Source organism: Thalassophryne amazonica, chromosome 2, assembly GCF_902500255.1.
Source record: "Thalassophryne amazonica chromosome 2, fThaAma1.1, whole genome shotgun sequence".
Taxonomy (NCBI): Eukaryota; Metazoa; Chordata; class Actinopteri; order Batrachoidiformes; family Batrachoididae; genus Thalassophryne; species Thalassophryne amazonica.
Window position 1 is genome coordinate 134,607,342 of NC_047104.1, and position 24,350 is coordinate 134,631,691.

At 45.7% G+C, this 24,350-nt stretch overlaps 1 protein-coding gene across 3 annotated transcripts in view; it reads right to left on the reverse strand.

Annotated features, from left to right (window-relative positions):
* Positions 1-24,350, reverse strand: part of znf408 (zinc finger protein 408) — a 118,337-nt gene that overhangs the window by 50,346 nt on the left and 43,641 nt on the right. For all 3 annotated transcript variants that reach the window (XM_034194036.1, XM_034194028.1, XM_034194019.1), the window contains one exon: positions 10,486-10,700. In XM_034194036.1, the coding sequence (XP_034049927.1) occupies positions 10,486-10,700 (215 nt within the window). The remainder of the gene's footprint in view (positions 1-10,485; positions 10,701-24,350) is intronic.

The window sequence follows — 24,350 nt, forward strand, 5'->3', positions numbered from 1 at the left end:
CTGGGTGTTTTCTGCATGAAGAGTCTGCTTAATGCCCCATAAATTACATCACATAAGTGTCCCACAAAGCAGAAACAATAAAAGATGAGCAGATTGCTCCAGTATAAGCAGTGTTATTTCATTTTTTTCTTGATTGATTCTTAATTGATGCATTTTATGTTTGTTGCAAATCATCTTTTAATCATTGTGTTGATCAATACAGTGGATCCTCATCACGTGAGCATACCAAACTATCCATGCTTGTAACAGAACTGCACCTGTACTGACAACACACAGGAGGTTTTCTGGAGTCAGTGTCAGAAAAATGTAAATGGGCTCCTTATGCCGTTATGTGACCCTCAAGGCTCCACCAAGTGGATAGTGTCACAATGGAAAACAAGTCAAGTCTGGGAGCATGTGCTAGTGCAACATGTCACCACATTGGCCACATCATGCAACTGCTATGTAAAAGATCATATGAAAAATCTGAAATATGAAGGAAATTCAAACTTCACACACTGAAAAATACAATGTGCTTCGCACTAGGGAGGCTAACCTGCTACAGTGCCCTGTGTCTGCTTCTTTGTTTCTGTATGTCTTTGTGTCTGACTTATTCTCTGTCTCACTGGTAATACTCAAGAAAAGGAAGGCCACACCAAATTTTGTGAGAAAACCTCCCCCGTTGTGGAAAAAGATTCTTTAGACAGATAAAACCAAGATTTACTTGTACCACAGCGATGTTAAGAATAAAAGAATGGTTCATGGTCCAAAATATCATCAAACATGGTGGAGGCAGTATTAGGGCACGACGTGACTGCTGATGGAAACTGCATCATCAATTCTGAATTCTGATTCATAATTTAAATTCTATTCTTAAAATTCAGGGGTGACAACAATTCTGACCAGGACTGTAAACAACCATACTACTACTACTACTACTATTACTACTACTACTACTACTACTACTAATAATAATAATAATAATAAGAGTCATCAGGAAAAGGCATATCCCTCTCCCCACAAATCAGTAATACAAAGTGTCTGGGGATCACCTAAGTACACCCTTATGCTAAATATGAATGAAATTGGTTCTTGAGATATCACACTAACAAGGGTGGTATTGCAATATCTTCATTATTTAATGATAATAATAATAATAATAATAATAATAATCCCAGAGAACCTTTGCAGTCCACCTTATTGACCTTGCATCATCCTCTGTGCTTCTCTGATGTGGAGTCCCTGAAGGTTCAATTCCTGGCCCAATCCTCTCCCTTTGGGTTTGAATTTTGAAAAACATGGCCTATCATACCATTTTTATTCAGATGACTCCCAAATTCACCTTTCCATAAAAAGAAATTATGTCAACTCCCTTACATCACTGTTGGAATGTCTTAAAGACATCAAGATATGGATGTGTAAACATTTAAAATTTTAATGAAAGTAAAACAGAGCATCATGTAGTGTCTCTGATGCTCCTCCTATGGACCTTGGCCCTCTGCAGCATTTTTAACCCACAGTCACCAAACTTGATGTCAGACTTGACAGTAATTTTAAATTGGAAAAGTGTATAAATTCTGTTGTTAAATCTAGTTTTAACCAGCTTAGGGTTTAGCCAAGGTTAAACCTGTTTTATCTTTTACAGTTTTTGAACGTCTTATTCATGCTTTTCTTGCAACTTGTTTTATACTACTGCAATACATTACATGTTGGTCCTAGCCACTCCTCTCTTGCACACTTGTAGTTAGTCCAAAATGCTGCTGTTCACCTTTTAACATGCTCTCGCAAGCGAGACCTTATTTTCCCTATTCTTGCATCCCTACACTGGCTTCCACATCCTTTTAGGATTCATTTTAACATTTCACTGTTTCTTTTTAAGTCTCTTCAAGCGTCCGCACCAACCTAAATATCTGATCTATTGAAGCCATATGTTCCATCAAGGTCCCTTAGGTCTGGGGATCAGCTGCTTTTAGTTATCCCTAAAACACAACTTAAAATTAGGGGTGACCATGTTTTTTCTGTTGTAGCTCCCAGACTGTGGAATGAGCTCTCTGTACATGTTACACCCCCCCCCCCCCCACACACACACACACACATTGCTTGTGCGCTCCGGCTTCCTCCCACATCCAAAGACATGCAGGTTAGGTAGACTGGAAACTTTAAATTGTCCGTAGGTGTGCGTGAGGGTGTGAATGTGTTTGTTTGTCTATATGTAGCCCTGCAACACACTGGCGTCCTGTCCTGGGTGTACCCTGCCTCGTGATGTATGACTGCTGGGATAGACTGCAGCCCCTGCAACCCTTAATTGGACTAAGCGGTTGAAGATCAGCGTGAGTGTAATAGTGATAATATAGCTTGCAATAATTTGAAAGACAAGAGTGAAAAGTACAAATACAACCCCTGGCAATAATTATGGAATCACCGGCGTCAGAGGATGATCATTCAGTCGTTTAATTTTGTAGAAAAAAAGCAGATCACAGACATGACACAAAACTAAAGTCACTTCAAATGGCAACTTTCTGGCTTTAAGAAACACTATAAGAAATCAGGAAAAATAATTGTGGCAGTCAGTAATGGTTACTTTTTAAGACCAAGCAGAGGGAAAAAATATGGACTCACTCAATTCTGAGGAATAAATTATGGAATCACCCTGTAAATTTTCATCCCCAAAACTAACACCTGCATCAAATCAGATCTGATTGTTAGTCTGCATCTAAAAAGGAGTGATCACACCTTGGAGAGCTGTTGCACCAAGTGGACTGACATGAATCATAGCTCCAACACGAGAGATGTCAATTGAAACAAAGGAGAGGATTATCAAACTATTAAAAGTGTTGTGTGGGCCGCTGAAGAGGAGGTACTGCTGGCCCACCACCACCAGATGGCGCCCTGCTTGGAGTGCGGGCTTCAAGCACGAGAGGGCGCCGGAGCCACTGGGAGTGACAGCTGTCACTCATCCTCAGCACCAGCTGTCACTCATTCATCTCATCACCATCACCATAAAGGCCGGACTGCAACTCCACCTCCTCGCCGAGAAATCAGCTACCATTCAGGTAATATTCTCTGCTGAACCTTAATTCGAGTATTAGTCTGATCTCTTTTTGCAGCCGTTTTCCTGGGACAGATACCCTGTCTGCTGAGTTGGCGTTTGGTGTGGACTGCGACGGCTTCGCCTCCCACCCCACTCAGATAAGTGGTTATCTCAGGAGCTGCACGAGTGTGTGATTGGAGGTGGAGGTTTTCCCTCCTAACTGTATACAGACTGTGGGATTACTGAGTGTGCGAACTCACAGTCATCAGGACTGTCTCTGTTCTCTGCCAGCAGTACCGGGTCTGACTGCTGAAGACAGCGGCCACCTGGGGCGCAGGGCTTGGCGGCTCCGGTGTTCTTCAGCTCCGTTGGTGGTGGAAGCTCCGGCTCTTCTCTCGCCAGGCGTCTTCTATCGTCGAGCCTGCCCACATGTCACTTTGTGTATAATTGACAGTTCACCATATTGTTATTCTCTGTACGTCGTTGTGCGATTCACAACATTAAATTGTTACTTTTGGCTTATCCATTGTCCGTTCATTAACGCCCCCTGTTGTGGGTCCGTGTCACGACACTATCACAACAGGATTTCTCGGCCAGCGTCATGGATCCTGAGGGGCGTCAACCATCGCTTGAACAGCCAATGGAAGAGCGAGGTGCACAGGCGCCAGCAGGAGGCGTGTTGGGTGAACTGCAGCACATCTTAACCGCCTTTACCGCTCGGTTGGACTTAGTTACCGAGCAGAGCATTATTCTCAATCGTAGGATGGAGGCTCTCACCGCCCAGGTGGACGCGCATGCTCAGGGCGCTACTGCAGCACCTCCTCCTGCTGACCATGTACCAGAGACAGACATTCCGCTGGTCGTTCAACGAACTCCCCCACCTTCCCCTGAAGCATACATAAGCCCTCCGGAGCCGTACGGAGGCTGTGTGGAGACATGCGCAGACTTCTTGATGCAGTGCTCACTCGTCTTTTCACAGCGTCCCGTCATGTACGCGTCAGACGCTAGCCGGGTGGCTTACGTTATAAATTTGCTTCGAGGAGAGGCATGCGCCTGGGCTACGGCGCTCTGGGAGCAGAATTCACGGCTCCTAACGGTTTACAATGAGTTTGTGAGGGAGTTCCGACAGGTGTTCGACCACCCTCATAGAGGCGAGACCGCTTCAAGCGTGCTGCTGTCGATACGGCAGGGGTGTCGGAGCGCAGCGAGGTATGCAGTCGACTTCCGCATCGCGAGCTGGCTGGAATGCTGTTGCGCTTCGCGCCGCCTTTGTAAACAGACTGTCTCTGGTCCTTAAGGAGCACCTGGTGACGAAGGACGAGCCGCGGGATTTAGATGGGCTTATCGACCTGGTTATATGGTTAGACAACCGATTAACAGAACACCGACGGGAGCGAGATGAAGGGCGTGGTCAGGCACAAGCCATCCCTCTTCCTCCCGGGTCCGAAAGAGAGCCGACTTCCCCACGCTCCACTGCCAGGGCTCTCCACGTGACAACAGCTCCCCCTGCTGACGTCGCTATGGAAACGAGCAGGGCCAAAAAACGATCAGATCAGAGACAAAGGAGGCTGATCCGTGGAGAGTGTTTTCTCTGCAGCTCAACCGAGCACACACAGAGAGAATGCCCCAAATGGTCAAAACAGCAGCACTCGTCCTTAGAGACTGGGCTAAGGGTGGGTCACAACACCCACGCGGGGAAACCCCGAAGTTCTGCACGAATCCCAGTCACGATCCTGAGCGGCGATCTAACCCTTCACGCCCCAGCACTGGTGGACACGGGGTCAGAGGGGAATCTGCTGGATAGCAGATGGGCAAAGGAGGTTGGGCTCCCTCTAGTGGCCTTACCGTCACCATTGTCGGTGCGGGCACTAGATGGCACCCTTCTTCCACTAATCACACACCAGACACAGCCAGTGACATTGGTGGTGTCTGGGAATCACAGGGAGGAGATTGTGTTTTATGTAACACCTTCTACCTCCCGAGTGATTTTGGGTTTTCCATGGGTGTTGAAACACAATCCCCAGATTGATTGGCCTAAGGAGGAGGTTTTAGTCCCCCCCAATCTGGCGGCGGTGCCAGCCGAGTACCATGACCTTGCTGACGTCTTCAGCAAGGATCTGGCACTTACGCTGCCCCCACACCGTCCGTACGATTGTGCCATTGATTTGATACCGGGCGCTGAGTACCCGTCCATAGGCTGTACAACCTCTCACGTCCGGAACGCGAATCAATGGAGACCTACATCCGGGACTCGTTAGCTGCCGGGTTGATCCGGAACTCCACCTCCCCGATGGGTGCTGGTTTCTTTTTTGTGGGCAAGAAGGACGGCGGACTCCATCCATGCATTGATTACAGAGGGCTGAACAAGATCATGGTTCGCAACCGATACCCGTTACCCCTGTTAGATTCAGTGTTCACGCCCCTGCATGGAGCCCAAATATTCACGAAATTGGATCTTAGGAATGCTTATCACCTGGTTCGGATCCGGGAGGGAGACAAGTGGAAGACGGTATTTAACACCCCGTTAGGTCACTTTGAGTACCTGGTCATGCCGTTCGGCCTCACCAATGCGCCCGCGACGTTCCAAGCGTTGGTTAATGACGTCTTGCGGGACTTCCTGCATCGGTTTGTCTTCGTATATCTAGACGATATACTCATCTTTTCTCCGGATCCTGAGACCCATGTCAAGCATGTACGTCAGGTCCTACAGCGGTTGTTGGAGAACCAGCTGTTTGTGAAGGGCGAAAAGTGCGAGTTCCACCGCACTTCTTTGTCCTTCCTGGGGTTCATAATCTCCTCCAACTCCGTCGCCCCTGATCCGGCCAAGGTTGCGGCGGTGAGAGATTGGCCCCAACCAACAAACCGTAGGAAACTACAACAGTTCCTCGGTTTTGCAAATTTCTACCGGAGGTTCATCAAGGGCTACAGTCAGGTAGTTAGCCCCCTGACAGCCCTGACCTCCACAAAAGTCCCCTTCACCTGGTCGGATCGGTGCGAAGCCGCGTTTAGGGAGTTGAAACGCCGGTTCTCGACTGCACCAGTTCTGGTGCAGCCCGATCCTAATCGCCAGTTTGTAGTTGAAGTGGACGCCTCTGACTCAGGGATAGGAACCGTGCTATCCCAGAGCGGGGAGTCCGACAAGGTTCTCCATCCATGTGCCTACTTTTCCCGCAGGTTGACCCCGGCTGAAAGGAACTATGACATCGGCAATCGGGAACTTCTTGCAGTGAAGGAGGCTCTTGAGGAGTGGAGACATCTGTTGGAGGGAGCATCGGTACCATTTACGGTTTTCACGGACCATCGGAACCTGGAGTACATTCGGACCGCCAGTCGTCTGAACCCCAGGCAAGCCCGCTGGTCGCTGTTCTTCGGGCGTTTTGACTTCCGGATCACCTACCGCCCCGGGACAAAAAACCAACGATCTGACGCCCTGTCCCGGGTGCATGAAGAGGAGGTCAAGACTGAGCTGTCAGACCCCCCTGAAACCATCATCCCCGAGTCCGGGAGGCCCTGACACGGAGCCCGGACCCGGGGACAGGTCCGAAGAACAAATTGTACGTCCCACCAGAGGCCAGGGCTGCGGTCCTTGACTTCTGTCACGGTTCCAAGCTCTCCTGTCATCCAGGGGTGCAAAGGACCGTGGCAGTGGTCCGGCAGCGCTTCTGGTGGGCGTCTATGGAAGCCGACGTCCGGGAGTATGTCCAGGCCTGCACCACCTGTGCCAGGGGCAAAGCCGACCACCACAAGGCCCAAGGCCTCCTCCAGCCTCTGCCCGTGCCTCATCGCCCCTGGTCTCACATCGGCCTGGACTTTGTCACGGGCCTCCCGCCGTCCCAGGGCATGACTACCATCCTCACGATAGTGGACCGGTTCTCCAAGGCGGCCCACTTCGTGGCCCTCCTGAAGCTCCCGACGGCCCAGGAGACTGCAGACCTCCTGGTCCACCATGTCGTGCGTCTGCATGGGATTCCATCGGACATTGTCTCGGATCGTGGTCCTCAGTTCTCCTCCCAGGTCTGGAGGAGTTTCTGCAGGGAACTGGGGGCCACCGTCAGTCTCTCGTCTGGGTACCACCCCCAGACGAACGGGCAGGCAGAGCGGATGAACCAGGAACTGGAGCAGGCCCTCCGCTGCGTGACCTCCGCGCACCCGATGGCCTGGAGTAACCATCTGGCCTGGATCGAGTACGCTCATAATAGCCAAGTTTCATCTGCCACCGGCCTCTCCCCGTTTGAGGTGTGTTTGGGGTACCAGCCCCCATATTTTTCCGCTAGTGGAGGGAGAGGTCGGGGTGCCCTCGGTCCAGGCCCATCTGAGGAAGTGCCGTCGGTGTGGCGTACCGCCCGCTCTGCCCTGCTCAGAGCCCGGACAAGGGCTAAGGCCCATGCAGACCGCCGGCGTTCCCCGGCCCCTGCATAACAGCCCGGGCAGGCGGTTTGGTTATCCACAAAGGACATACCTCTACAAACGGAATCCCAGAAGCTTAAGGACAGATTTATAGGACCCTTCACCATCGTGGAGGTCCTCAGTCCAGCCGCAGTGAAGCTGAAGCTGCCAGCTTCACTGCGGATACATCCAGTATTCCACGTCTTCAGACTCAAACCCTGCCACACCTCTCCCCTCTGTGCCCCTGGACCGGCGCCACCGCCTGCCCGGATCATCGACGGGGAGCCGGCTTGGACTGTGCGCCGACTCCTGGACGTTTGTCGAAAGGGCCGGGGGTTCCAGTATTTGGTGGACTGGGAAGGATATGGACCCGAAGAATGCTCCTGGGTGAAGAGGAGCTTCATCCTGGACCCGGCCCTCCTGGCCGATTTCTACGCCCGGCACCCGGACAAGCCTGGTCGTTGGGGGGGGGTCCTGTTGTGTGGGCCGCTGAAGAGGAGGTACTGCTGGCCCACCACCACCAGATGGCGCCCTGCTTGGAGTGCAGGCTTCAAGCACGAGAGGGTGCCGGAGCCACTGGGAGTGACAGCTGTCACTCATCCTCAGCACCAGCTGTCACTCATTCATCTCATCACCATCACCATAAAGGCCGGACTGCAACTCCACCTCCTCGCCGAGAAATCAGCTACCATTCAGGTAATATTCTCTGCTGAACCTTAATTCGAGTATTAGTCTGATCTCTTTTTGCAGCCATTTTCCGGGGACGGATACCCTGTCTGCTGAGTTGGCGTTTGGTGTGGACTGCGACGGCTTCGCCTCCCACCCCACTCAGATAAGTGGTTATCTCAGGAGCTGCACGAGTGTGTGATTGGAGGTGGAGGTTTTCCCTCCTAACTGTATACAGACTGTGGGATTACTGAGTGTGCGAACTCACACTCATCAGGACTGTCTCTGTTCTCTGCCAGCAGTACCGGGTCTGACTGCTGAAGACAGCGGCCACCTGGGGCGCAGGGCTTGGCGGCTCCGGTGTTCTTCAGCTCCGTTGGTGGTGGAAGCTGTGTGGGATCCGGCTCTTCTCTTGCCAGGCGTCTTCTATCGTCGAGCCTGCCCACACGTCACTTTGTGTATAATTGACAGTTCACCATATTGTTATTGTCTGTACGTCGTTGTGCGATTCACAACAATAAATTGTTACTTTTGGCTTATCCATTGTCCGTTCATTAACGCCCCCTGTTGTGGGTCCGTGTCACGACACTATCACAACAAAAAGAGGGTAAATCATCACGCAATGTTGCAAAAGATGTTGGTTGTTCACAGTCAGCTCTGTCTAAACTCTGGACCAAATACAAACAACATGGGAAGGTTGTTAAAGGCAAACATACTGGTAGACCAAGGAAGACATCAAAGCGTCAAGACAGAAAACTTAAAGCAGTATGTCTCAAAAATTGAAAATGCACAACAAAAACAAATGAGGAACGAATGGGAGGAAACTGGAGTCAACGTCTGTGACCGAACTATAAGAAACCGCCTAAAGGAAATGGGATTTACATACAGAAAAGTTAAACTAAAGCCATCATTAACACCTAAACAGAAAAAAACAAGGTTACAATGGGCTAAGGAAAAGCAATCGTGGACTGTGGATGACTGGATGAAAGTCATATTCAGTGATGAATCTCGAATCTGCATTGGGCAAGGTGATGATGCTGGAACTTTTGTTTGGTGCCGTTCCAATGAGATTTATAAAGATGACTGCCTGAAGAGAACATGTAAATTTCCACAGTCATTGATGATATGGGGCTGCATGTCAGGTAAAGGCACTGGGGAGATGGCTGTCATTACATCATCAATAAATGCACAAGAGCAAAAACTGTGAAAACATTCCTTGCAAAAAAGGGTCAATGTCATGGCCTGCAAATAGTCCGGATCTTAATCCAATTAAAAATCTTTGGTGGAAGTTGAAGAAAATGGTCCATGACAAGGCTGCAACCTGCAAAGCTGATCTGGCAACAGCAATCAGAGAAAGTTGGAGCCAGACTGATGAAGAGTACTGTTTGTCACTCATTAAGTCCATGCCTCAGAGACTGCAAGCTGTTATAAAAGCCAGAGGTGTTGCAACAAAATACTAGTGATGTGTTGGAGCGTTCTTTTGTTTTTCATGATTCCATAATTTTTTCCTCAGAATTGAGTGAGTCCATATTTTTTTCCCTCTGCTTGGTCTAAAAAGTAACCGTTACTGACTGCCACAATTTTTTTTCCTGATTTCTTATAGTGTTTCTTAAAGCCAGAAAGTTGCCATTTGAAATGACTTTAGTTTTGTGTCATGTCTGTGATCTGCTTTTTTCTACAAAATTAAACAACTGAATGAACATCCTCCGAGGCCGGTGATTCCATAATTTTTGCCAGGGGTTGTATACTGTTCACAATATTTTTAAGTTATTCTTAGTAAAATGTAGATTTTTTCACAAATTTATCAAAGGCAATTTCTTTTAAAATTTCACTACTTATCTCTTAGATACGCGTATGAATCAGCAATAAGTAGCCAAAACCCTGGACTCACTTTTTCATTCAGTCACATAAGACAGAATTTACAATCCTGCATGACCGGATTTGTAAGACAGTTTTAAACTTAAGGAGCTTTTTGGCAAGTACTCTCCTGTTGAAGTTCAATATCTGTGGCCCCTAATGTCTTACAGATCAACATCATTTACTGTGCATTATATGCAAAAATGTTTTAACAACTGGTGATAAACATGCATTAAGTCAAAATGACTCATTAAATTGACACAGCATTCTTTAGTGGATGAATTTGCTCTACTCCCTCAATGTGTTCAATGTTCAAGGACTACAAAAAAAAAATCCATTCTTGACAGATCCCCCCCCCCCCCCCCGCCCCACATCCTGCATCAGAACTAAATCAGCTCAAACTCAGCACATCCTTCAAGACAAATGTCGTAATAAAGGCTTCTACAAACTCCTTCGTACAAATGTTCTTGTATACAAACTTAATGAAGTTGTCCGTTTGAATGAAACATCTTTTATGGATACCTTTAAAAAAAAAAAAACAAGCTTGTAAGCAACACAGTAGCTACCTCTGTGTTGTCCATTGGTGATGTCTTGTAGGTCAGGTTTGTTTCTTGTCTCACGTTGTCCCACGCTGTCTTCATACAACAGGAGCTCTGTTCCTGCGTGGATATCCCGACATACACGCAGACGCCTGTCCACGCATTCGCCAACACATCCCTCTTCGCATGCACACTGCACAGCCACGTTTTGCTGGGCTCTGCTTCGCGCTTGGCAGGCAAAACTGGAAATTGACGATATACACACAAACAGATGCAACCATATTTATGCAAACATATTGTGGACAAAAAAAAAAATGTTGAAAGCTAATATTTTTTGCTTGCATTCAAGAGGGCTGGATAATATATTGGTATAAAAGCAACCATCAGTATGATGCTATGCCACAAAATAGACTATGCAATAATGCTAATACTGCAGCATCTTTTAATTATCGTGTAACATGCAGCATATGCTACTGTAAAGCCATTATTCTTTTAGCATACACGTGCATCTAACAAATAAAATAAAAATTAAAAAAACTGACTATTGTGGCAAAGTTAAATATTTTTGCCAGGTATTTAAAAAATGAATGCTATATCCTTGACTCATTACATCCAAACTAAACTGTTTCAAGCATGTTTTTATTTTAATTATTTACAACTCTGAAAAATGGAAAAAGTATATCTCAAAATGTCAGAATATTTCATAAGATCCATCAAACACCCCCCTACAGAAATGTCCAGCTTCTGAAAAATATGTTAATTTGTGCACTCAATGCTTGGTTGGGGCTCCTTTTGCATGTATGACTGCATCACAGGCGACCAGCCTGTGGCACTCCCGACTTGTTATGGAAGCCCTGGTTTCTTTGATAGAGCCTTCAGCTCATCTGTATTGCAGGGTCTGGCGTAGGTCATCTTTTTCTTAATACCTCACAGAGAATCTATGAGGTAACATCTTAGAATGTGATACTGTATTTTGAAGAAGTTACCAAGTTCTGAGAGAACTTATGACCTGATGTCTTTACAAGTGCCCACCCTTATTTTTCTATCGTTACATTTACTCAACATACGTAACAAGCTACATGACATGTATTCATTCTATTATTTTTCTATACCCACTTATTCCAATTAAGGGTCACAGGGTGGGGCTGGAGCACATTTCAGCGATCATTGGACAAGAGGCAGAGTACACCCGAGATAGGCCGCCAGTCTATCACAGGGCCAACACACTCACACCAATGGTCAATTTAAAGTTTCCAATTCACCTAAACTGCATGTCTTTGGAAGTGAGAGGAACTGGAGGGAACCCACACAAATATGGAGAGAACATGCAAATTCCACACAGAAAGGACCAGGGGCCTCATGTACAAAGACCTGCATGGAGTTTCTACTAAAAGTTGGCGTATGCCAAAACCCTGAATCTGGCCTAAGCACGAATATATTCAGATGTATGAAAGTGTGCAGTGGCATGAATCCACGCATGTTCCGTTTGTACATCCCACTGAACATGGAATTGAGCGTGGAACCAAACTCCTCCCTGGCCACAGCCTATTTCAATATGCAATTTCATGTGAATAGGCCCTTGGAGCAGAGATTCCCCACAACGTCACATCAGACAACATGAACACAGAAAAGAAATTATACTACAGATGACTGGAAATTACAGGGAGACACACAGGGACAGTTTATTCGGTACATTGTTAAACGGATTAATCATGAAACTGGAAAGATTTTCATGGGAGCTACAGAGCGTGAGTGTGTGAGGGGCCGACACACAAAACAGCCCACACACTGACGCTAAAAAGGTGAGGCGTGCCTCTGCTGACATTGTGACATTCACAATTTACACACGCGTTTATTGACAAATACGGAACACAGGGAGCCTGTTAAGAAGCTCTGCAGCTCCCCATCAAGCAAAAAATAAAAAAGGACATTAATAATAATAAAAATATATTTGAATGCGCACATGCTCAAATGTTTCCGCGCTGGTTTTCATTCAGAACAATTACACAAATAAACTATTTTAACACAAGCAGCTCTGCCATGGCTTGCTGTGCATCACATATGATTTGAACATTGATGGAATGAAAATGTTTCCTATTAACAGAAACAAATTCATCATGTGATGGCGCCTTTATATCAAAATGTGTGCCGTTTGTCATGGGCTGCCTTTGTCTGCCTCTATCCCCTTCCCCTTCTGTATCCTCTTGTGTGTCGTTTATCTGTTATCCCTCCAGGTGGCGCGCTGCAGAGCAGAGGAACACCTTCAACTCATCATCTCCTCACACCTGACGCTCATAAGCTCCTGATTAGTAGTGGGTTACTTAAACCCCGTCTTTGAGCTCAGTCTTTGCCAGATTATTCCATGACCTTGACCTCGCCAGAATAAACATGGACTTGGACACTGATCCACGACTTTGATCCATGACCTTGTCTTCGCTGTCGCTTCCATGCGCACTGACATCTGAGCTTCCCGCAGCTCATCTCAAGGTAACCTGACAACCTCTATTTTTTGTAATAGAGCTCTTTGACCTTTTGGTGTTTCCAGACGCCTTCCTGCGCAGCTTCCATGCTGCACTGCTCCTGGCTTCCATGCCACTACCAGCACTACGTCACTTTGGAACTCGCTGCTGTGCCGCACCTCATCTGCACTCAGCCTCAGAGGGTACTGCTCTGCTCCGTTCAACTAAGTTCCTGCCGACTCTGAGTTTGTGAGATTCCGCCTCTCACCCTGCTCCTGTTTGTGACTGTGCATTACCAAGAACTGTATGAACTGTTATGTAGAACTACTAAGAATTCCAAGTCAATTCTGAAGCCAAGTCCAGCTTAATTGAACTGCGTCATAAGACGTGCTGCTGCTGACCTCTGACCTCTGTAAACAATTCTTAAACTATGAACAATTCTTGTATTAAGTCTACAGTGAACATTCTATTGTTAAAGGCTTCCAGTGTTACGAGTGCATTCACTCACCTCTGTTCTCCTCGTCCTCCTAGAACGTTTCTCGTCCTCGGCTCTGCGTTCCACCTGGCTCCGGTTCCAGTCCCAATATCCAGGATTCCAACTCACTCTCTAACTCTCAAGCCTGGCTCTGGGTGCACTGCAGCTCCTGGATTTCCACTACTACTCAGATCAACTGTTTCAAAAGATGATCTTGAGTTGATTTTTCATGCTTTTGTATCTTCTCGTTTGGACTACTGCAACAGTTTGTTCATCGGTCTAAACAAAAAGGAGCTGTCTCGTCTGCAGCAGGTCCAAGATTCTGCAGCAAGGCTGCTGTCTCACTCAAACAGAAGGACTCACATTTCTCTTATTTTAAAGTCCCTTCATTGGCTCCCAGTGTGGTTTTGTTTCCATTTTAAAATCCTGGTGTTGACTTTTAGAGCTTTGCATGGCCAGGCTCCCTCCTACATTAGAGACCTGTTATGTCCCTACACTCGCTCTCGGAGCCTGAGGTCAGAACCTTCTGAGGGTTCCTCACATCCACTTTAAGACCCGAGGAGATCGCTCTTTCCAGGCCGTCTTGCCGAGGCTCTGGAATGACCTCCCTTTGTCTCTTTGTTCACTGGATTCTGTTGATGTTTTTAAGAGCAAACTTAAAACCCATCTGTTTCTCCAGGCATTGAAACCATAGTAGTGAGAGGGCTGTTTTATAACCACTGTGTGTGTCTTACTGTTATTTTATTGAGATATAAATTGTATTTTTCACAGAATTTTTATCTGTGTATGCCTTTTGTGAAGCACTTTGACTTCACTTGTCTGTGAAAGTTGCTATATAAATAAACATTACTTACTTACTTACTTAAACCCTTGTGTTCCCTGAACAGACACTCACATTGGATTGCACCCTTTGCAAGGTCCTCTAACAAAGCTAACGCAGCCACTGTTAGTGCCATTTTACACATCACTTTGCGCATGCTTTTATATCCATCCATATAACTGCAAACACGTGGGTGTTTTAAATGTTCATCAGTGTGTCTCTGATGTGGACATCACTCTGATGACTTCTTGTTTTCACACTATTAATGGTTCCCTGTGTCACCTGTACAAGTCGGAGATGGCACAATAGCTGTAGAAACATGCGTACACCAGCCAGGATTTTTGCATGACACACTGCACCTTTCCACGCTCAAGTCACTTTTGATACATCTGCACGTGGAAGTGGAAATGGGCGTACACCAGATTTTTGTACAGGCGGCCCCAGGTCGGAATCCAACCTGGGGCCTTTTTGTTGTGAGTCAACAGCACTAACTATGAAGCCACAATGCTGCCAAACATGATATGCAATACTACTGATTTCTTAATCTGTTGACTTTGTAAACATGAGCTGTCATTTTTTTAATTGCTCTATTTGTAGAGATAGTAGTTCAGTGGTGAAGTAGCTGGGCTACCAGTATGTAGACCCAGGTTTGATTCACGTTCATGCTACTGGTTTGTGTCCTTGGACATGACACTTAATCTGCATTGCCACAGTCCACCCAGCTACAAATGGGTACCCTCCTTGGCCTGACTCAGACTGGTGTCCCGTCCAAGGAGAGTCATAGACTCTCATTGTCTTCATGCAAGAGAACTGGAGATACAGTAAGCATAAGCACCAACGGACATCAGGGTGTATATAGGATGTCTTCTATTTGGCACTGATGATGGACATGCATGGTGCACCATGGCACAAAGGACAGCAAGTAGTCAAAAGGTCTCTCATCATTTCTCTTAATGACATCAAGTATGATGGTCCCATCCCACGAACCTCTCAATTAATGGGTGGATTTATTCATCTATGGCACTGTAAACACAAACCCCTGCTCTGTTACAAAACAGTGATTTCACCACACAATTCTTGAAAAACCCAGCACTGCGTCAGTTTTGCTGTGGTTATTTTCGATAAAGTAGCATTCTTTATAAAACAAGCATAACATAGAGCATCCTATTAAAAAACAGTATTTTAACAGTGGAGCACAGCTCCCCTTATTTGCCTAGTTTCGAAAACCCCCCCGCCCCCCAGAGTATTCACTGACAAATACCACAATTACAATACCAAGTCCTGTACATAATACCAAGTCCTAGCATCCGGTGAATTCACTACTACTTTCTTCGGCTTTTCCCTTGTTTCACTCTGCATCAGCACAGCAGATCTGAGATGGATCGGCATGTTGATTTGTCACAGGTTTTCCCTTCCTGATGCAACTCCACATTACATGGAGAATGAATCCTCTAATGGTCAAATTAAAGTATTGCATCAAAATGAAAATGGAAAATAAGTTTTAATGATACAATAACTGCAGTGAGTTTGTAAGTTAGAAATATTTGTGCCTGACAGCAATAGAAAAGTTTTATACCATCTCATTAATAACTCGTAAATGATTGCTGAACAACTTTTTGTGTTGCCTCTTGGCCAATGCTTGCTGTCACCAGTTTGTATTCAGTGGGTGAGCATATATTTGTCTTTTTCTTTTGTTTTACAATAATGAAGCTAAACGCTGAAAGGCTTAATCTTTAGCCTTACTCAATTTAACTTCACATTGTGTGGGAATGCAGCCCATTTATCACCCTTTGTAAGTACTGCAATCATCTCTGAGTGGACAAGAGCCTAACTTGAAAAATACTGCTCTGATTGACAAAAAAGTTTATACACAATCCAGGGTGGCACACTACAAAAATCACACAAATAAAGAATGAGAACAAAGGCGTTTTAAGTTATTGTCTCTTGGTGACTGAGTCGTTTTGTACATTTTGGCCTCGATCTCTGAAGATGTGCCTAACTGAAGTGCAGATGCATTGGTGTGTGTGTGTGTGTGTGTGTATATATACACACACACACACACACACACACACACACACACACACACACACACACACACACACACACACACACACACACACACACACACACACGTGATTAATCATGTTGACAGGAACACAAACTTTTATACAGTGACAGTTAAATTTCAGCATGCATGATCTAGCACACAGGTACCTGAATGTTGACGACTCCAGTAGCTGGAGAAGGCCAAGGGGATGTTCACATTTAACATGGCTGGCACAGATAGATGTGTTTATAAAATAGGCAGCTGACATTTTTCAAGGGTGGTAATAAATTAAGCAAAGTTTCTATAATGAGTTGGAATGCAAGTCCAGAATGTTTTAGAGCCTTAAGCCCAGGTTACACACAGACGGTTTTGTCGGCGAGTAGTACATAGACCAAAGTTCACGGTAGCTCCGGCTGTTTTTGCGGTGGAAAGGGGTGGAGCATGCGCAGCGGGGCTCCTCCTCGCTCTTTCCCCCAAAAAACTGTCATAATTGTGTTTAGAAACCAGTCACCATTTGTTTTATTATACATCTGTGTAGTTAATTAATAAAATATTTTCTACAGACGATTCGCTCGCGCGCACGTAAAAAAAAAAGAAAGAAAAAAGAAACTCTGATCCCTGCTGCTGCTGTTTGCTTGCTCCCGGAATTATTCGACATGTTGAATAATTTTTTCGACGATTCCCGGTAAAGCCGGAACTAAGCCAAGCCCCCTAGTGCCGGCGTTAACAACGGCGTGTGATCCTTAAGATGGCCAAAAACTCTTCTGGGACGCTTCCGGGAGCTCTTACCGTCTGTGTGTAAACGGGGCTTTAGACCTCAACAGTTTTTAGAGGAAGAATCAAAATCACCTTTATTGTCATAATTTGCATTGCAACGAGATTTGAGTGCAGCTCCAAAAGGTGCTTTTCCGAGGTGTGAGTAATTGTTAGCCAAATAAAAGATAATGAATATAACAATAAATTATTTAAATATATGTACAACTAAAGCCCCTTTCACACCGGGGGTGCTCCCGGTTGCGCCGTGCGTCTTTATGACGACGATGCGTGGAAGCAACTCAGCGCCCACACGATGCAGCTCGGCGCCACAACAGCGTGAGGGGCGCAAAGGAGAAAGCAAGTCGGGCGCCAAAAAATTAAACCTGTTTAATTTTTTTGGCGTCCTGTGCTTGATGCAGAAAGGACGTGGTTCCAGCGCAAGTCAGGGCAAAGAGGTGTAACTCGGGGCAAAGAGGCGTTACCCAGCATGACTCAAAGCCAATTTATGATTCCTGCTGTGTTCCACTGTTCCCGCAGTATAAATCACACAGGATTGTTTTTATACCGTGTACTTAATGTAGTAAAAACTACATGCTGAAAAAAGACCACAGAAAAAAAATACAGACTGATTGCCAGAAATATCCAGTAAAAAGTCCTCACGGACGTTCGTTCACGCGCGCAACTGTGAACAAAAAAAAAAGTCTGGCTGCAGGCATTAGTTCCTTGTTCTCTGATCAAACTCTCACATCACAGTTAAAAAAAGGACAAAAAAGGACTTAAGTCCTGAGACAGGACATGTCAACATCAAGTAGAACTCCAGACATCTCCAAATTTGCTTGACGGTTCGTTCGCGCGCGTGTGCATCTCGTGGTCAAAGGAGGAAAGAAAAGAAAAAAAAATTGTCTGCAGGCAGTTAGTTCTTTTCCCACCTCAGACTCTCTCATCACAGATAAAAAATGACATAAGTCCAGGACATGTCAATATCAAGTAGAACTCCAGAAATTTCCACATTTGCTCAATGACGGTTCGTGCGTGCGTGCAGTCAAGGGAGGAAAGATAAATTATAACAGAACTCAGAGCGCAGCCCTGCAGCTCAGCACAAGTAGAAGCGAAGTCAGAGTGCACAGTCTATCTGCAGCCAAACTGTGCACTTAGACTTCTCTGTGCAGAAAACCTGCAGGCTGCGTTTTCACCTCCTCTCTGACCCCTGCTGCGCACACCTGACGCAGAAATTCCTGCGTCATCATGACACCACAGGAAGCAACTGGGAGCAGCCCCGGTGTGAAAGGGGCTTTAGCAAAATGTGGACCAAAGTAAAATGTAAAATGAGAATTATTTACAACTGTGGAATACTGCACGAATATTGCACATGGTTACAGATATTGGACAAGCACCTTGAAAAGTGCAGATTAAAGTGGTTTGTTATTGTTCAGTCCAGTGATCGCTCTGGGGAGAAAGCTGTGCCTGAGTCTGTTTGTTCTAGTTTTGGTTGACCTATACCGTCGGCTGGAGGGTAGTAGGTCAAACAGGTGGTTGCTGGGGTGGGATGTGTCTTTGCTGATGCTGGCAGCTCTGCTGAGGTAGCGAGAGCTGGCAATGTCCTCCAGGCTGGGCAGAGAGCAACCAGTGATCCCCTGGGTCATTTTGATCACCCTCTGTAGCGCTCTCCTGTCTGCTGCTGAGCACCCCCCGTACCACGCTGTGATGCAGTATGTCAGGATGCTCTCGATGGTGGCTCTGTAGAACAATACCAGCAGCTTCTCCTCCAGATTGTTCCTCTGGGGGAACCCCAAGGCGTTCCCAAGCCAGCCGAGAGATTTAGTCCCTCCAGCATGTCCTGGGTCTTCCCCGGGGCTACGGGCTGAGCTCCAGTGCAGAGTACCCAACCTTCTTGGAGTCCCTGGGAAGGGTACTAGACAGCGCGCCGACTGTGGACACCACTGTTCTCCTGGTGGATTTCAACGCCCATGTGGGCGGCGACAGTGAGACCTGGAGGGGGGGTGATCGGGAAGCACAGCCTCCCCGATCTGAACCGGAGTGGTTTTCAGTTGTTGGACTTCTGTGCTAGTCACAGTTTGTCCATCACGAACACCATGTTCGAGCACAAGGGTATCCATAAGTGCACGTGGCACCAGGACACCCTGAGCCGGAGGTCAACGATCAACTTTGTGGTCATATCATCTGACCTTCGGCCACGTGTCTTGGACACTCGAGTGAAGAGAGGGGCTGAGCTTTTGACCGATCACCACCTGGTGGTGAGTTGGATCCGCTGGGAGGGAAGGAAGCCAGTCAGACCTGGCAGGCCCAAACGTGAGGGTCTGCTGGGAACGACTGGCGGAACCCTTTGTCGGCGAGGTCTTCAATTCCCACCTCCGGGAGAGCTTCTCCCAGATCCTGGGGGAGGTTGGAGACACGGAGTCCGAGTGGACCATGTTCTCCACCTCCATTGTCGATGCGGCCGCTCATAGCTGTGGTCGCAAGGTCTCTGGTGCCTGTTGCGGCGGCAATCCCCGAACCCGGTGGTGGACGCCGGAAGTAAGGGATGCCGTCAAGCTGAAGAAGGAGTCCTACTTGTCTTTCTTGGTAGGTGGGACCCCGTAGGCAGCTGACAGGTACCGGCAGGCCAAGCGTGCTGCAGGCCAAGCATGCCGCAGCCCGTGCGGTTGCAGAGGCAAAAACTTGGGTCTAGGAGGAGTTCGGGGAGGCCATGGAGGAGGACTATTGGTCAGCCTCGAATAAATTCTGGCAAACCGTCCGATGGCTCAAGAGGCGGAAGCAGCTCTCCGCCAGCACTGTCTACGGTGCAGGTGGGGAGCTGTTGACCCTGACTGGTGATGTTGTCGGGCGATGGAAGGAATACTTCGAGGATCTCCTCAATCCCATCGTCACGTCTTCTGAAGAGGAAGCAGAGCCTGGGGACTCAGAGGCAGACTCATCCATTACCCAGGCCGAAGTCACCGAGGTGGTTAGAAAGCTTCTCAGTGGCAAGGCTCCTGGGGTGGATGAAATCCATCCTGAGTACCTTAAGTCTCTGGATGTTGTGGGACTGTCTTGACTGACACGCCTCTGCAACATCGCGTGGCGGTCGGAGACAGTGTCTCTGGATTGGCAGACCGGGGTGGTTGTCACTCTGTTTAAGAAGGGGGACCGGAGGGTGTGTTCCAACTACAGGGGGAATCACACTTCTCAGCCTCCTCGGTAAGGTCTATTCCAGAGTACTGGAGAAGAGAATTCGACCGATAGTCGAACCTCAGATTCAGGAGGAGCAGTGTGGTTTTTGTCCTGGTCACGGCACACTGGACCAGCTCTACACGCTCCATCGGGTGCTTGAGGGTTCATGAGATTTCGCCCAACCAGTCCACATGTGGATCTGGAGAAGGCATTCGTTTCTCCAAAAATATTAGTCCTATCAACGTTCCGTTTTGTCGGCGTTCATCCTTGACCCAAAACACACAGGTATACCAAACGGCAAATATCAACTCTCCCCAGTTTGTTCGTGATCAAAGTAATACGCACGCATGCACAGCTTTTTGTCTTTTCTGCATTTTGCATCAAGCAGGTGCTTTTATTTTTACACACTTACAAACAGATGTGGCAGAATATATCAAAGGCACTACAGTTTTCATTCATGTCAACGGCAACATGAAACTCAACTAAACTGACTAAACCAATTGAACTACAAAAACACAATAAATGAGTAACACTAACAAAACTGTTAAACTAACATAAACCACAGTAACATTTAAAACCCCAAAACCCCAAACTCCCACGGTGCATTGCAGCACAATGTCCATTTTTCACTGTTGTTAGCTAATATCACTAATACAAAGTATTACTCTTATCAACTTTACGTTTTCACAGCATTCATCCTTGACCCAAAATACATAAGCATACCAAATGGCAAATGTCAGCTCTCCCTAGTTTCTCCGTGATCAAAGCCGCATGCACACACACACGCACACAGAGGCCACTTGGTTATTATAATATAGATGGACCGTTTGTTTGACTTGGTGGGTGCCATTCAAGACCCAAGGCGGTTCTGTGGTGTCATGGATGCTGTAAAGCGCAGCCCTTGGGCATGCTCCCAATCTTGACTGCAGGGTCTCACTTTGCTTTTGTTGAGGCCAAAAAAAAAAAAAAAAAAAAAAAAAGTTCCAAAAAGGTTTTTGGGTTTTGGGGGTTGGTTTAGGTTGAAGTAAAAAAAAAAAATGAAGCCTGCAGAGAATGTATATCAATGCCATGTCCCGAGTCACACCACAATACTGTGTGAGTGAGACAGAGAGAGACAGACAGACAGAGAGAGAGAGAAAGAGAGAGCTGCAAAACTGAATTAGTATTTGCCAATTATTTTGGCAGTTAACAGTTTTGTACCTTCTTTTTAAAATATCAAAATTCTCTAATTTCAGCTTCTTAAATATTAATATTTTCTGGTTTATTTACTCCTCAGTAAATATTTTGGGTTGTGGACAAAAGGAGATATTGGAGGACATCATCTTGGGGGTTGAGAAACACTGATCAATATTTTATCACCCATTTTTTTTTTTTTTTTTTACATTTTATGGACCAAAACATGAATGGATTATTCCACAAAACATTCAACAAATTAATTGATAATGAAAACAATTGTCAGTTGCAACTCTATGAAATATGTTAGAATTGCATTTTCTGTACTGTTGTGTCAAAGGAAGAGCCAAAGCTGTGTGCAAGATTTACTTCCACTTTTTCCCCCATAACGGCCTTTTTAATTTTAGCAGTTTATGTCCTTTATATGTTGGTCTTTTTAAAAACTGGCAAAATAAACACTTTGTGATGAGTTTGTGATTTCATGATTTCAACGTAATCTACAAGTTAGAAAATAATCAATACACAAATTAAAAATTCCTTAAATGAATTGATTCCTCAACAACAACAAAACTGATACATTAATCAATTGCAAAAGTGATTATTTGCAGTCATTGTCTGTGTGTGTGTGTGGTTGACATGAATGAATGAGTTAGAACAGAGCAAACTGCATTTACCCAAACATTCCCAACAAACTAGACAGTCTTAATGACTATAAATGCGTTTTAGCCTTAAAACATCATATAATGCAAATGAAATTCAATATTATGGGGAAGAATCCAATCCAATTCACTTTATTTCTATAGAACATTTTACAAACAGAATGTTACCAAAGCACTGCACAAAAATTGAGTAAAACAGTGCTCCTACCATAAAAATTGTAGAAATGCATTAAAACCATAAATAAATAAATGACTACATCATTAGAAAAGTACAAAATCAAACCATAGGTAAAATCCATAATAAAATATAATAAAAGTACAAGTTAAAACACTAAAAGACAACAGAGGACCACACAACTCACATGGAGCTAAAAGCCAGAGAATAAAAGTGGGTCTTTAGGCAAGACTTAAAACACTCCACTGTGGGGGCTGTTTGGATGTGGAGGGACAGAGCATTCCAAAGTCTGGGACCTGCCACAGAGGAGGCTCTGTCCCCCTGGTTTTAAGCCTGGTCTTTGGCACCATAAGCTGAAACTGCCCCTCAGACCTCAGAGCGCACGACAGAGAATAAATTTGGAGGAGGTCCACGGTGTACTGTGGGGCCAGTACATTTAAGGCTTTATAAATAAATAATAAAATCTTAAAATCGATTTTAAGATTAACAGGGAGCCAATGCAAAGATGTAAGAATAGGTGTGATATGAACATGTTTTTTACTCCCTGTTAAAAGGTGTGCAACAGCATTCTGGACTAACTGCAATCAGTTAAGGGTATTTCGATTTATTTCTAGATAGAGTGAAATGCAGCAGTCCAGACATGCATAAAAGCAAAAGCATGCATGACGCGCTCAAAATCTGAGAAGGATAAATCAATTTCATTTTGGCTAAAAGACGAAGATGATAAAAGCTAGAGTTAACAACCGTGTTGACCTGCTTGTCAAGTTTAAAATCAAAGTCCATAATAACGCCAAGGTTGGTGGCTGTGGATTTTGTGTGTTGGTTCAGAGGGCCCAGGTGTAAAGGAGCTGCAGAACTGACACTGAGCCCAAGCACAATCACCTCAGTTTTGGTTTCATTCAAATTAAGAAAATTTCGTGCCAACCAAAACTTGACATCATTAAGGTACTCGAGCAAGGGTGTCAGGGGGCTGCTGCTAAACATGCTAAAGGCTGGGAAAATCAGTACTTCAATGTATGAACTGCCGTTAAAGCAACTGTATCCCCCTATGGCTCCTCACAGAAAATGAAGCAACTGGACCATTTGTTTATTCTTCAAAATATTCATCACTCATTCAAGTGACTTCTTCAACTGAACTTTTTGTTTTATGAAGCTGACTGGCCCAGTCACATGGCGTTTGCCGAACGAAGGCAAAAAAGTCACAAAGCCACAAATAGTCAAGAAAAAAAATGGATGAATGAGCCAGCACGTCTCCCATCACTGAAAAGCCTGCGAGTGCAGAGCGCATAAAAGAAATGAAACGAAACTGAAACTAACAAAAGAAAAATGAAGTGAATGATGACCTCTACGCTGTGATCATTTCTGCAGCGAGTTTGTGCTCTCCACAGCCACCTGCAGCTGCGTTGTTTCGACAATAGGTTTGAACGTGTGCACGCACATGCACATTGGAGCCAGAGATGGCATGCGAATGTGTGTAAATAGTTTAAGTAAAGTTGATCAAACGTTCTTGCCACTATTGTTTCTATATGAAAACGTTGCTTTTCATCCCACACATGGACGAGTCATGTTCAGCTCGTTGGAGCTTTAGTTATTGATCTGTTCAGATATCGTCAATGTTCGTGCAAGATGTTGGACTTGGGAGGTTGGGCGAAGTTGGACTACAATCAAATGGAATGCTGACGGAAAGCAAAACGGAATACAGATGAATTGAGGGTGTCGTCGGAATTCGTTCATATTTTTCAACAGTTTGAAAATTCTGATGAAGCACCAGCTACAGAAACAAAGATGGAACGATGTCTCCGAAAGTCAACGTAAGTCCAGATTTCTTGTTTTGTGTCCTTTGTTAGTACCGTGTGACAGGGGCTTTAGGAGGTGATCAAGTTTGATTCAGTAGGAGGGCACTTATGGAGGGTGTCTGCTGGCTTTAGTTTATCTGTGAAGATGTTTGTCAGTAGACATACTGTATCTGGGACTGTGCTGGACCTTTTCCAATAGAGTTCATCGACTTATTACAGAAACTGATTACGCTCAGTATATCTTTTGAACATTAAAATTCACTGATTGAATGGAAACTCCATCAAATGACAAGGGGACTCAAAATTGTTTACTCCATAGAGTTCCAGGGACTCCAAATTTCAAAACCTTAAATTGAACCAT